The 16,114-nt window shown below is 37.2% G+C and overlaps 1 protein-coding gene across 3 annotated transcripts in view; it reads right to left on the bottom strand.

Annotated features, from left to right (window-relative positions):
* The window catches only part of CNTLN (centlein), a 180,488-nt gene extending 167,251 nt beyond the window's left edge, over positions 1-13,237 (bottom strand). For all 3 annotated transcript variants that reach the window (XM_057373456.1, XM_057373457.1, XM_057373458.1), the window contains exon 1: positions 12,977-13,237. In XM_057373456.1, the coding sequence (XP_057229439.1) occupies positions 12,977-13,069 (93 nt within the window). In that variant the 5' untranslated portion in view covers positions 13,070-13,237. The remainder of the gene's footprint in view (positions 1-12,976) is intronic.
* Positions 13,238-16,114: the final 2,877 nt, after the last annotated feature.

The following is a 16,114-nucleotide window of genomic DNA, read 5'->3' as shown; positions in this document are numbered from 1 at the left end:
AAAAAAACCCACCAAGGAAACTACAGTAATATGTATTGAATTGTTCCTAATGAACAAATATGAACTATATATGTACGATAAAAAGGAGGTCTTCACATCCCTTCCATAATTTTTGCTGAGTATCCAGCATGTATTGAGCCTCTGGAAACTGAGTTTCTATCTAAACTGCAAAAATCTCCCTTTGATAATATTAAATAAGAAGTTTCAACAAACATTCCTAATGAGAACACAAATATGCAGGTACAAACTTACTTCTTTTAAACAGAATAAGCAGTTTAATTTAACCTCTCAGTACCTGTAATTTTATAAAACAGACCAATTTAAAAGTTGTCTAAAGAAGAGTAAAATCAGCCATAAATTGTACTTATGTTGGTGAAATTGCCATTCCTTACATAACTAAGTTTAGCACTTCTGTATGTGCTGAAAGAACAGTAGATGAAACATTAAAAAACTCATCCTAACTGTAAAATAAAAATCTTCCTTGTAATAAAGAATATTTAATGTACGCTGATTCAAGGAAACAGCTACACAGAACAGGCTAAGAGTTGTCCATTAAATAACAAATAAATAACAACAACCACCAGCACAAAAAAACAAACTAAAGCCTTCACAAATCCTATGGAAATAAGTGAAAAGTCAAGGGATTTCCAAAACTGCAAAACAATGATATTGTAGTTTACAATGATATATGTAGTTTATTTTTGGTGATGACAAACTGGTATTTAAAATTACTACAGCAAATTATGAATGAGCACACACAGAACTCTAAAGAAATGCTGCAATTAAATCAATTATATATTAATATTTAAATATTCTATATTAAGTCATCATATGCCTTTGATATGTACTCTGAAYCTACTTGAACTTCTCAAACACACCCAAACTTACGCAAAGTCCTGTCTAAGTGGATTTCCACCAAAAGAATAAGGACACAAGCCAATTTTCAAATACATGTTACCAGTAAAGAAAAAAAAAATTACAATAAAAACAAACCACCACTTCATCTGTAGTTAAAAATAAGAGAACTCTACTTCACAAAAAGAAAGTTTACACAGAAATGCACAGAATTTTTCATGATGACAACAAAATATTACTAAGAAATTAGTCAAGTAATGTTGAGTTACCATATATGACTTTCTTTTCTTTAACATGCTAAACATTTTAACAGGTGTTTCATTTAAGTAATATGATTAATTAAGCATTTTATATAATGGAATGAGTATTAGTTAGAAATTATTACTGTTTTAAGATAAAAATAAGTTTAAACAGTCTTTTTAAACTCTTGGCAGAATTCATGGACTTGGTAAAGCATTTCCCTGAATGGCCCTGGGAGCCAAACAATTTCTATGCAAAAAAGACTGCTTAGACTGTTTGAAGTTGGCACAGAAAAACACTGCAGCTGTCAAGGCCTGGGATGTATCAATCTTCAGCTTACCCAAAGAACATTCAGCCTACACAAATGCACATTAAAAGCTCAAGAGGTCAGCAAGAGTGTACCTTGAACAGCTGAGATTTTATATAAACAGGGCAGAATACAGATGTCATTTGAAAACTGGCAAAAATTACTCATTAAAACTATCATTACTCACAACACATCTAATGTCAGATAAAGACCCTACAATCAAGTTTGCATGCCAGAACTAAAATACTCTGAAAAAAAAGAGAGCACATTTTGTATTCCCTGAAAAGTGGTAATTTTCCCCTCAGCCTACATTGAAAGTGATGGTAATTCTTCATACTGGAAGACAAACAAATCCAGACTACCTTAAGATTTGAATGTGTTCTTTGCAAAGTAAACTGCATTCTTTTCTTACTGATTTTTAAGAGCAGCAAGCTCAAAAACACTGACAAAAGATGAGCCACTGGAAAACATTATATGGCATGACTAGCTCCAGTAGGAGAATTTGCTTTCAAGTGAAGCTGTGAATTTATAAAACATCAGCAGAAATCACAAAAGGAAGAATGCCTTACAAGCAGGGCAACACAAATACCCTTATTTAAAACATTTTATTTTCCTTGTGAGAAGRAAAATCCAAGCATAAATATTCACTGGCTATTTGATATCAAAAGGACCTAAAACTGTATCAATATTGCAGTTATTTGTCTAATGGAAAGTCAGAAGTGACCTAACCATAGAATGTTTTGAGTATTTTTATACTGCTTTAACAAGGAGATTTAACTGGCATCTTTTTTTAAAGTAATGACACTGAATTGCTAAAGTAAAACATTTAAATTAGCAGAAACAAGTATCAAAAGCATAAGCAGTATCTTTTTTTCTCTTCTTTTTTGTTACAGAAACCAAACATTCATAACAGATTGCATATTAAATTTACAAGTAATTTTAGTATTTTGTTTAGATGTATATCATGCATTGCAGTGAGAACAAGAATAAACTGAATCCCCCCCTTTAACATTAATTCATACATCAAGCATCTCAGTTACCTGCAATCTGAAATCAGTACTCTTTTTGATGCTGCACTATATTTCTAAGCATGTTAATTACTTGTAAGTGCTCCTATCATACTTTAAATCTTTGCAGCATTATRAATTACTATTCACTTATTATTCATCTTCTCAAATCTAGCAGAAAATAAATCCAGAGCAGAAAAAACAACAAAACCCAAACTCCAATCTCTTCAAATTCAATCCAAACAACCTCTTCCCCACCCCCACCTCTCCAATCCACACTACAAAAATACAGGACACAAACTCTCACTTCAGTTCTTTAGTCAGTCTATATCCCCAAGAGGGAAAATAAAACAGCTGGGAGAAGAGAGGAAGCTATCAATTTACTGTTAATTTTTAGTAAGAACTCTGTAAACATTAGGTRACAATCATTTTCTGTGTTATGAAGTGACTATTTCAAAACACACAATTGTCAGACCGGAAAAATTTGTATGGAAATCAAATAATACATGGCAAGGGGCATGAGGGGGGATCACACGAAATAACCTAGCTGGTATAAGCACTGAAAAATCAGCAAGAAAATTTTTGCTATAGATTGTTTTGGGCTCCCCTAACATCTAAAAYAGACTAGTACACTTCTAACTAAACAGCTCAAGCCTTTCATCACGCTGACATATACACTTCACATGCAAGTGACAGACTTGCTTCTTTCTTGATGTCTCACAAGACTTTTAAACTTACACTGCTGCATACTGTCAGTTCAGACTCTCTTGACCCTGCTGTGCCAGTGTTTCTTTGTGATTTCCAGTCACATATTTCATTCCTAAATAAGAGGTATTCTCTTTACAATCTAGTCCTGCTGAGCGGTCACAAAAAGAATACTCTTACTCTTTAGAGAATCTATCTTTGGGTGCTGTGCTTTTCAACAACCTAAAAGTCACTAGAAGACTGATGAGTAACTCTCACGAAAACTTAGAAATTTAGATGCACCAGGCTCTTAAAATAATACTGCATTATTTTCAAGTTCACAGAAGTCATTCACACACAGTACCGACTGTCAGTATCTAATTACCACGTAGAAATTTGTAAGAGGGCTGCAAGTGACTTGACCAGACTGACTGCTTTTTTGAACAGATGTCATCAGCAAACAAGAGCACTTTCCCCAGTCGCCGCAATTCCTTAATGTTGCAGCATAAGTAATATATGATAAACATGTAAATGTATTATACAAAAAAGCTTCATGTAAATGCCATGCATAATTTTCCATTCAAAGAAATTTCTGTTATCTTGTTTCTGTTGGTAGTTCTGGCAGCAAATATACATTTGATTCAAAAATGAAAAAATACAGTATACTGTTTTATTTATACTTGTGTGTAAACATACATACATTCCCTTAGAGACTRTATCCTTACTCATAACTTTGTTGAAGGCAAACAGGCACCATAAAAATAATATATTGTTGATATTATCACAACACTGATGCCCTAATAGAGGTCCTAGCAAAAATACCATCCAGCTTATACTACAAGATGCTGCCATTACATGATTTCACCAGCACACTCTCAGATCAGTCCATCAGTGTGATAAAAAGACTGCAGTGCATTTATAAAACTGAATAATTTTATTACACATTCTTAATTGACAAAAATAACTGACTTGCTGTGGCATCAATGGACAAGAAGTATAAGGTTTTTCCTCGTCATGACACAGTCAAAGAATCAACATCACCCAAGTCAGATCAGTACCATCAAAGGAGGAACAGACAAAAATAAACATCCCTTTACTGGTAGACAGAACACATCAGATAGACATGGACCTATTACACACAATAATACCCTCACTGAATACAAAAAGTCAATTACTTTCTTCTTCAGTGAGAACACAGGATGCTTTGCTTCCCTTTATTCACTACAACAATCTTCCACCAACAGTTGCTTTTTTCTGAGTACTCAACATTAGAGATGTGGCACTTCGTGAATGCAAGAAATCTTTTCAAGAAGGAAAAAATGTGAGAAATCAAAAACTTTCCCCTTTCTACATTGAGGATAGGATAAGTGATCTCCTATCTTTCATTTCAAGATACAAATCTCTAAACTACTTCAATTAAAACTAACCAGTCATTGAAATAATTTAGATGGAAGATGCACAGAATTGGATAGGACATTAATTTTCTAAGTCACAAAACTGCTTTCTGTAAGCACTACAATTCTGAGAGTTATTGTAACAATTCAATAGCTTACTTGAGAGCACAGGATAATCTAAAAGCTTCAGCACAGATCTCCATTTTTGTTTAAATGTAATGCTTTGGATTAATATAATCATAATGCATTTGTGATTTTCAAAGCATTCAAGAATTCAGGAGTGTACCAATAGTTTTATTTGACAGACAATATAACCGTATGCATACATTTGTGTATATTCACTCTGAATTACCATGGCTAACCAAGTGCAATTTGGATCCATGTCAACTGTGTCTGAATTGGCACTGTAGTGTTTTCAAAATCTGGTAAAATTGTGGACAAATAGGAGAATACTTGCATATCTTTTAAGTATTTTCAAATAGTGGAAACACTGCACTCTTACTAACAACAAAGGACAAGAAAATTATCTGAAGTCAGATAACACTTCCTTCCCAAACCAAAAGAGTTAGATGGGAAAACCAGACCAGCTAGAGTCAGTCATTCTCCTCCATATTGAATCTGTAACTACATGGTAAACATAAGATATAGAAGTGTGTTCTAGAGGCCTCCTTAGTGCATCTGGAAAAATTAGAAGAGCCTACATCTCTGGACATAAAATGCAACTTCTTTATTGATGAATAGCAATGGTTTGTTGCTCCCAAGGTTAGGTAGTTTTTGCACATCTTATGGGAAWCAGACAAAGTCCCCAGTGACTAGAGAAAAGGGAATTTCACGAGGTTTTATTTTTCAAAAGGTAAAAAGTATTGTGGGAACCACCAATCTATAAGCATTACCATGATGCCCAGCAAGATCATGGAAGGTCCTCCTGGAAGCTATGACAAGTCATATGGATGACAGGAAGGTGCTTAGAGACAGACAATAAATATATTTCACCAAGGGCAAACCATACTTGATAATCTAATGGTCCTATAAATGGAGTGATTACATCAGTRAATAAATGAAGAGCTATGGATGTCACCTACACGCACTTCTGTAAAGCCTTTGACACAGCCCTCCAACATTCTTGCCATTTTATTGGAGAGCTAATGGTTCTGATGGATGATCTATCAGATGGATAAGGAATGGGCTKGATATCCTTGTCCAGGGGATTACAGTTAACAGCTCTCTGTCCACATGGAAACCCATCATGAGTGGTGGTCCTTCAGGGTTCACCCTGAGACTAATACTGTTTAGTATCTTCCTAATTCCACCTTCATGGTATAAACAGYACCAAGCTGAGTAGTGCAGTTTCTACATCAGCAGAAAGGGATGCCAAGCAGAAGGAGTGAAATTGACAGGCTTGAGAAGTGTACCCATTAAAATCTCAAAGCTGAAACAAGGAAAAGTGCAAGATCTTGTACCTGGATTGGGCAAAGCCCAGTATAAATACAGACTGTAGGAGTAATTGATTGAGAGGAGTCCTGTGGAAAAGGAGTTCTGTGTACTGCTGGACAAAAAGCTGAATATGAGCCAGCAGCATGCATTTGCAGACCAGAAAGTGAACTGTAGCCTGGGCCCACCAGGTCACAGGAGATAATTCTCCCTCTCTAGTCTGCTGTTGTATAGACCCCACCTGAAATGCTTTGTCCAGCTCTGTGGACACAAGCACCACAAAGATATGGCCACCTCAGCACAGGTCCATAGCAGGGCCGCAACATGGATCAGAGGCATGGTAACCTTTCCTGTTAAAACAGGATGAAAGAGTTGGTAAGTGCTGATGAAAATGCATACAAGGGTCCTGACTGCAGCCTTTCAATACATAAAGGGCCCTTATAAGAAAGAAGGACTTTACCAATRCCTCAACGGATAGAGGGTCAACAGTTTAAAACTGTACCCTTACCAATTTAAAAATATTTAAATTTAGATTAAGCATAGATTTAGGTTAAACATAAGGAAAGTGTGGACTACAACATGGTGTGGCAACAGCGGAGGATTGCAGATCCCTTATCACTGAAGTGTTCAAAAACATGTTGGTTAGGGTTTTAAGCATATGATCTACTAAAATACATTCCAGGCCAGGGAGGCTGGACTAGATGATTTTTAAAGGTCTTTCAAACTCAAGCTGTTGTATGACTCTTAATCTCTCTACCAAATTTTAAATTCCCATTCACATGCTGGGGGTAATTTGAAATATTCACACACAGGCATACTGAATAGACAAACTGCTTTATGAAGCATAAAAATACATTTTTTTAAAAAAAATCTCCCTTTTAGTTCATCTTCAGTTTTAGACCTATATTCTAAACCAGTATTTTTCAAAAGGAATATCAGGTATGAAAAATTTTACTACAGTTAACTAAAATTTGTCAAAAGTAAAAAAAGCAGAAAAAAATAAACTAGTCAACAACACTTATGTTTATAGTACATAGAGAGTAAGGCCTTTATTAACACCTGTACTAATCACTCATGTGATTTACACTCCTTATGGCAAAATATAAGGGTATAAAATAACAAAAAAAACCCACCCAAAACACTAAACAGCTGGCATCCCCTGGCACCACTAAATACATGGTCCTGGATTAATCACTAATAAAAGAAATTAGCATTTAATGAACAGAAGMATTAAACACTTTGCTCCATTTCAAAAGAACAGTATAGATATCAACAATTTATCCAGAAGAAATAATGACACAGTCAAATTCTCATACTGGTAGTTTTCAAAAATTTCAATTTTGGTCACAGTTAGATGGATAAGAACAAAGTCAACATAAACACATCACCATGGAAGAACTATGTTTTAATTTTCAGAGTTTTTGAGATTTTTTTTAAATTTATTGTTACTTTCAATTCTCAGCTATTGATTTAAAAACATTTCTAATATGAATAATCAACATGCATCTGCAACATCTATTTATCTATTATGAAGCAACACGATGTCTTGGTGTGTTAATATATTTTTTATGTTTACTTGTAAATGAAGAGGAGGGGTTACAACTACTTATAAATCAATGGCGTCATGGCAACATTATTTCCAGAGGGTCTTCTGAATATCAAATTGGTCCAGATTTAATAAATGCACCTGTTTTTTGAGCTAATGATATATTTTCTGTTATTAAGGCTAGTGATGGCAAACAGAATGAGAAAGTGATCAAAACAAGACAGTTCCATTGCCCACAAAGAATAATTCTTCTTTTGAAGGCACACTATAAAACAGGACATGAAGACCAGTATGGGTCTATGCACAGGTTAGCACAATTAACAGGAATCACAAAGAATGAAAGAAGGCAAGAAGCAATTTAAATTCCTGCTACTGCACTTCCCACAAAGTAGAAGCTACCTTTCTTGATCCTCCTCTACCCAAAAATGCCTGGAGATACACATAGTCCATTCTTCAAGATTTCTTTCCAATCCTGGTAATAAAGAGAAGCAAAAGCAGCAGCAGCTACAGGAAGACATCTTTATTCCCCATTTGTATTTACCACCTTCTGACAAAAGAGTCGAAGTGCTGGTGGTCAATCTGCTATAGCAGCAGCTTTAAGAGATTACTGATCAGTTCCTAATTTTTTGACTAATGGTGAACTATTTATTTTTAATGGATAAACTGCATTTGTAAATTGAAAACCATATGCAGTATGATTTCTTTGACTAAACAATATGGTCTGCAGACTGCTGATGGTTGACAGACTACCTTTTGGGCTATGTGTATAAACTGTGCAGACTACTGTGCAATGGTGTACTTAATTCCTAACACAGAAAAGGAAGAGGCATTGTAATGATCACTGACAGAAAAAGCACAGGAGCTACACAAGGCCCAACACTAACAAAACTTCCCTAAAAAAAGTACATCCGTTTTTATGCGGAAAATAAAAAAGAAAAAGCATAGTTCAGTTTTGGTAGAACTACAAAATAAGAAAGTAAGTCTTCAATTAGGAAAACACAGTATAATTTTAGCAAAGACATCCCATCTTACCTTTGAAATCAAAGTTGTAATGAATAAAATGAAGACTTGATAGTGTCTTGGTTTTTTTTTTAAACTAATAATGGGTAAACTGTTAAGATACTTGCTTGAACTCAAAACTGCATTTTCAACAAATAAAAAGATCCTTTGCTGGTAAACATAAATTAAGCCAAACAAATCAAACTCTTCTTGTGAGTATCACCAATAGCATAAGAATAATCAGAAGGTGCATGCTTGCTTCTTCCAACCTTCTCTATTACCATCAATACAGGACACTGTCAGACATGGAAAACCCAGTCCAGAATCACTGGCTTGTTCAAAGCAAGGATTTGATGTGGTTTCCTATCACTGGAAAGTTCCTATCATTTTAATTACAGAAAGAGGAGGGGAGAAAGAGCATGAAAGTGTTTGTCTAGAGTTTAGCAAGAGCCAGAGAGCTAGGACATCAATCAATCAATGTTCAGCAATGCACATTATTTTACACCAAATGAAGTATCTTTTACCAAAAGATAATTCCCTACGGAACACCGAGGAATATGCTATGAATCTATATAGACCAAAAAGGTTGTTTCAAGAAAACAAGATTGAAGAGAAAGAACATAAAGCTAAAGAAAGTACTCTTGGCTCAGAAATTCTACCCATAGAATGAGTTTCCAGAGATATGTCACCCCCCCTTACAAAAAAAACCCAACAACAACAACAACAACAACAANCAAAAAACACACAATAAAAATCAAACCAAGCACAAAGGAAAAAAACAGAAACAAACAAACCACACTGATTTCCCACACCAGGAGCCACTGTGTTTTGCAGTGTATCCATGCAGAAACACTGTATCTGCCTAACACCCAAAAATACACAAACACAAGGGAAAACAAGATGGTGGTTAAACACAAGCCAGATCTTTTAAACACCAAGGAAAAGCAATACTCCTGAGAATAGTAAAAACATAAGTATCTATGATCTTGAAATTTTAAGGTGGTAGGCAGCAGCATTAAACCCTGAAACAGAATGCAGCAGTTAACACAARTAATAGAGACAAGATGTGACATAATTCCATCACACAAATGTTAAAAGGTGCCAAAGCAGAAATTTAAAAACAGACAATTTCATGTTTTCTCTTCAGTTGTTTTCAGGAACCATTACTTGATTTTTTAATTAATTCTCAAATAAATYAAGAAGAAAGCACTGAAATGAAAAATAATTACACATTTTATTGCAGATACAACCATAATTTCCCCAAAACAGTATACTGTAGAGGTACACCTCCTTCGCTTTACACATGGCTTCTCAGTCTGGGAGCTTTAGACTATTTTGGCTCTCCCTTCTGCAAATTCCACCACAGAATTATACATCAACATCAGTTTTCAGAGTGACTGCAACAAAATTGTGCTTTTAACAGGCCCTGCTCTATGATCTTGCTTATTACAGTTGACGGTGTCACAGTGTTTTAAGTAGAATTAARGGAAATACCAAACATTACCAACCTAAGCTGGAGAAGATTTACTAGTTGAATTTCAGCTTTAGAAAAGAACAAGAAAAACAAACAGGACAAAAAAAMCCCAAGTATTAAAGAGTCATATATTGCCTCTGTAGGCACCTTTGGTGGGAACTGTTACCTTGAAAGAACAGAATAAATGTGGGTAAGAACCTAGCTTTTAATACAAGGGCCACCATCCTGGATGACCAATAGCATCAGGTTCTCCAGAATTCTGTCACAAAGAAACAACATCCAGAAGTAGATGCCTGGAATACGTGTGCTAGAGCAAAGCTAGCACGCACAATACTTCCACTAAGACTCAGGAGTTTCATTAGCCAGAGAAGGCTCTCATGTATTTAGCTGACAGACCTCGTATCATCAATGAGCTTTGAGTTCCCACAAAAGATTTCATTTCAGAAGTCCAATTTCTATGACAGTGAMTATATTAGTCCAAGAAGGCATTTAGAAGAAAAATTTGGCATAATTTATTCAGATTCTAAATAATTTTTGGATACATACGTGTTTGCTAAAACTGTTCAGTTTGGAACCAATTAAAACTTTAGCCTCAACCAACTGATGTCTTTTTTTTTCTTTGGGAAAAAAATATCCAAAAGGCCAATACTTTAACAGATAGCTAAGACTAATCTTCTAGTTCTGATAGATCCGCGAGCTACTAAACTAGATTTCAGCTGGGAAGCTCTTTTTGGAAATGCTGTTTATGAGCCGGAAAAGGAGAAGAACTTGGACAATTTTGTCSAGTTGCTGGATGAAAAGTTACCACCCTCTCACATATTTTACAAAGAMTTTTACACAACACTTCTATACAAGATAACACTTGTGTTCATTCCTATTCCAGTCTATAAAAGAGAAAACCCTACCCAAAATCATGGAAGAGAGGACAAGGAAAACCTTAACAGAAACCGAGACACTTTTACAACACCTCCACAGGTTGTCCTAAGGGGTTGAAGTCTTCAGGAGTGGAAACACTCAATACTTMACTAGACACTGTCCTGAAAAATCTGTTCCAAGGTGGGGTGCAATAGATGCTCTCAAGAATCCCCTTTCAACATAAATGGTTTCACRACTCTAATTAACAAAATCTACAAATATTAGGAGACAGCACAGGAACAAAAGAAGTTCTTAGATCCAAAAGAAATTAAGTAAACCACAGCAGATTAAAAAAAATTATGCTAAAGAAATCAGTCAAAACATCTTCACAAAACTTTCTTTACAAAGTTAATCGCTTTAGATAAATGCTATATTGAAAAAGTTGCCTAACTTACTAGGTTTCCACCTTTTTTACTCGTTAAAATCTAGCTTCCCCCTTTTTTATGTAACRTATGTATGCTTAAACCTATCAAATGTATTGATGGATTGGCAAAATGATGCCTACACTGCAGTACTTTCAGAGAATCTCTGCTTACAGATTGCTGCCTCACTTTCTTTTAATTTTAAATAATCTGAAATAAATCCTGAAGCCATGGATCTCCTGCCATTAGAARGATGGTATGTATTGGATTCTACCAAGTCCTGGAGAGGTTACTGCAGAACACTGACTGGGCTCTGTTTTCAAGAGCAGTAATTATCTCCCTGTTATTATTTCCCTGCTTTCCTCCCAGAAACATATCTGATCTGATAAAAGACAAAGATACAGGAATGGCAAGATAGTATGCAAGAACCTTACACACATTTCAAAATATTTTGTTTGTTGACTTCAACATGTATGGAATGTGTTCATCAAGGAACAAATAGAAATGTACATGTAATTGAAATTAATCTARAGGAGGAATCAGATGCTTAACTACAATTTGTGTACATGGAGTTACAACATCAAAGGAATTAGTAATTCAGATTTGTACTGTTTACTTCAAAATTTCTGTAATGTATAATGGAATTCAAAAATATTATGTTCTGCTAGGTTTTAGTAATACATAAGTTCTCTTCAACTAGCAAATGACCAGAGCACAGGGCTTCCTTCTGCCTCCACCAAATTTTGTTTGATAGTGCACATCTGCATACCAGGAATAGTAAACTGGATCTTTATAAAAAGTTTCCTGAATTTCTTCCACAAGACTTGGAAGATCTTTTCAAACCATTTAGCATTGTTCAACATTTCCAAACAGGACTTCCACTGACAGCCCCCTCTCCCCACAGATCTCCTATACAATGCATTTTCTCAAGAAGTCTTGATTCTACCCATGGCAGGAATCCAATGCCAATTATCATGAGTACCAACACTGCTTGGAGAAGGCAACCTCTACTAACTTCTACATCAATGCTTTCTTCTGATGGGTTCATCAGCCCAGGTCTTCTGGCTTTAACCAGACCACATCCCATGTGAAAATAATGCTTTGGTTACACATTAAGGTAAGTGAGAAAGCACCGCAGCATTAGGTGTCACCTTCCTCTCTGTCATGTACTTTTGATGTAATCTATGTGATTGGCAGAGTTYTCACTGATTTCTACAACAAGCCCTCACATTACCAACATTGTTGTATTTTCAAAGTATGCACCTAATTATCAGAGATGAACGAACAACTGGAAAAATGAGGGAAGTGTACGTATGAAGGGAGACCACAGGGAAAGACACTTCGAAAGAGGGGGAAGCTTTCAAAGTACAGCCATAATTATTCATTAACACCTCCCTTCCCATAAAAATCTTGCCTATATTTAATCCTGCTGCAAGGTTGGGGAAATGATTAAATGACCTCCAAAGGCTCCTTCAAAACTTACAATTCTCTAAAACTCCTCTGTCTATTCGTTTTTGCCCGGTAATGCACAAGGCAGCACTCCGATACTCTTGCCATTTCAATGCAAGTGAACCGTGGCTTCTGGGAGGGTGAAAGAAAAATCATCAACCTCAGGATAGGTGGTTCCAAGCCAGGGCAAGACCCCGGGCGCCCGCGGCCCTKCTCCTCCTCTTTGCCCACCAGGAGCGGGACACGAACCGGCGGTTCCAAGCAGGACACGGCCGCYCGGTGCCGAGCCGCCCCCCGTCCCACACTCAGGTACCTGGCAGCGCCTCAGCTCCTCCGCCAGAGCCCGCAGCTCTTCCTCCAGCTCTGTCACCCGCAGCGTCGCCGCCTCCGCGCTCCCCGAAGCCATCACCGAGAGCCKCTCGCCGCTCGTCCCGCAGGGAGAGGAGGGTCCGCGCCTGGCAGAGCGGGCTCAGGCGGCCCCCGCCCGCCCGCGCCGGGGGCAAAGGGGACAGAGAGGACGCCGTGGACACCACAAACAAAAACTTTCCGCCGCACTCACCGGGCGGAAAGCGCCGGAAACCGCAGGGCAGACAGAGGACGCGGTGCAATGACGTCACAGCGCAACCGCTGCCCCGGCGAGGAGAAGGGGCGAGGGGCACATTTGAATTCGCCCGCCCGAGCCGCGGGCCGCGCATGCGCCGTGCGGGGCGGTCGGGGCTGTGCTGCGCTGTGAGGGAATGGCGAGCGCCGGCCCCCGGACTGTGGCACCTTCATCTGCCAGCTCCAGGAGCACCCGCTGCCCAGCCAAGGTGCTGAGTCGGCAGTGCCTGGGAATCCAGCGGATCCCTGCCCGTCCTGAGGCGTAGGAGCACTTGTATCGCGCCGGTGTTTAGATCCTACGTGTTAACATACGAACCGCGCAGATCAAACTCATASAATGGGTCCTCTTGGCCCARCGTCCTTGATCAAGCAGGGTCATCTCAGAGCAYATRGCACTGGATKRTTCTCTAATATCCCYAGTGARGAAGRCTCCACAACCTCTCTGGGCAACCTTGAGYTGAATGCTTGGTCACCTCCACAGWACAGAATTTTCATGTTCAGGTGGAACTTCCTGTGTATCTTTGTGCCCCTTGTCCTGTTCGGCATCGCCGAGCAGAGCCTGGATCCATGCACTGACACCCTCCCTTCACACCCTTCTGTGCTTTGATGAGGTAACGAGATGTTCCTGGGTGTTCTGCGAGGTGCTGAGGCTCCAATATACTTSAGTGAGATGCATCATATGTTTTCCTCTTTTTGTGTTTCTTTTTTCTCTGAATTAAGTAATAACAATTGCAAGAGAAGAGTCAGAAACCTGGGTTCAGAGTAGGTCTAAATAGCATTTTAGGATGCATGAGCACAGTTGTTTCTCACATTTTTCAGCTTTGTCATTTCCTGAGCTGGATTTCAGASCCTACAACTAAAAGCAAAGGAAGGCTTCAAAGATCTAATTGTTACAAACATGCGAAATATTTGTTGCCACTATGTCAGTGTATTGGGTTTGACATCCAGATATGCTGAGTACTTGGTTTTGCAGTAACAAGTTAAACGGTATTGCAAAACAAATCCTTGCGTGTTTCCTGTAGCTTACACGGGACGCAAAATACGTTTTAAAAGCATAGACTTTACTGCAAAGGAATGGAGAAAGGAGTTGAAACAGGCTTTTGGAATGTGTTTTAGCCTGGAAATTGCATTTCACCAATGTCAGTATCTTACTACAGAAATACACTAGTCTTTATACATAAGTTTGTTTTCCTCTCCATTGTAACTTATATACAGTTTTTGAAAAAGTTGCCCTGAGTGTACCACTGCGACAAGAAATAAAACTTATAGTGTGTATGAGTGCATGCAGAGAAGCAAGAAGGTTTCACACTATGTAAATTAGGGCACGCATTAAAATGTCCAATCCTTCCACCTGTGGCCCTAGCAGAAAGATTCCTGCATCCTTGGTRATAACTGTGCCTGTCAAAGTTGATTTTTGTATCACATTGATATTCAGAGGCCCTTCTCAGGAGAAGAGTGGCTACAATACTCAATGCCAAAATTTTTACAAAATGTTTTAACCAAGGTTTTTACTATTACTGCAAGTCTTATCTTCATAATTATGAATGTAAATGTAAAGATGGGAGACTGCATTTGAGTCTTTTCTGTTCAGTTGTATGGAGATTTAAGGAGATTCAACAATTTCTTGATCAATACCATGTCTCTCCTTAGAATATCCTTTTTAATTTTTATTGTTCATCAYTCATTGTATATTGCGTCATCACATTTTTGTGATCTTACACTATCCATCATTTATCTTTGTGTGCTATTACATGTCCATTTGACAATAATGACTATAATGACTATCRTGTCAATTCTAATATGTTAACATTTTAAACTTTTTCTTTGCTTTTAGGATCTGCTAATTCTCTTGTACCTTAAATTATCCAGTCACTATGATTCTATGTAGCCTTCACTTTTTCCACATCTCTGCCTTTTAATAACCATCTTTTTTTGCTTTTCATCTGGTTCCTAATATTTTTATGATTGTCCCCTTGACCATTTGTTCCCTATTACACTTGGGCAACAAGAAGGTAACCTTACTTAAAAAACAATGTGCTTAGATTAACTGCTGAACAACTGCAATGACTAAACAGGATTTAAAAACATTTTCCAAGTACAAGGTCATTCAAAGTTTAGCTGAAAAGATTCAGTTATTACAGGGTCTAGGTTCACAGCTTGACACAACACAAAACAAAAGATGGCAATTCCTTACAGCTTTAGAACCTTAAAAGAGAAATTTATGTATTTGCTATTTCTGTAGACACGTTTCCACARYAATCACAAGTAATAGTCTTCCATAGCAAGATACTTATTTTAAAGATCATATTTTTGTATATGGTTTAATCATCATCACATTTGTTTTCCTGCTTCTCTGTAATAAAGTTTCTAGTTCTTAAATCAAACAGTATTAATGATAATTCTGAGACTATTTCAGAAAATTTAAAATGTGCAGTTGGCAAGTTTAGGTGAATTGGGAGACATTGACTTCTATGGAAGTATTTAGTATTTTATATTTCTCCCAAATCTTCATATTTTGGAACACCTGTTTTTAGAGTTATCARATCCATGAGACTGTTAGGCTAAATTCTTCCAAACTTGTTTTGCCTTTGGTTTTCCCTTTTTTCAAATTAAATAATATTCAGTTTGGGTTGAGTCACTACAAGAATTTTCCCTCATATATAACTGTTGTGTAAGCATGCAATTTCTTGTTCCTTTTCTACTTGTAAGAGATGTATTAGAAATACATTGCGCAATTGAAACCTAGTTGCTATGGTTTTTGTCACTTACAGCTCCTGTGAAAGTTGCACAAATGGAAGTATTCCCCAAGTTGGTGTGGTGGCAGAAGGAAAAATATTTTTTGCTAGGATTT

The sequence above is a fragment of the Malurus melanocephalus genome, unplaced genomic scaffold (genome assembly GCF_030028575.1).
Source record: "Malurus melanocephalus ecotype Western Australia unplaced genomic scaffold, MMel_1.1 scaffold_198, whole genome shotgun sequence".
In the NCBI taxonomy this organism is placed as follows: Eukaryota; Metazoa; Chordata; class Aves; order Passeriformes; family Maluridae; genus Malurus; species Malurus melanocephalus.
This window is presented reverse-complemented; position numbering and strand designations above follow the sequence as displayed.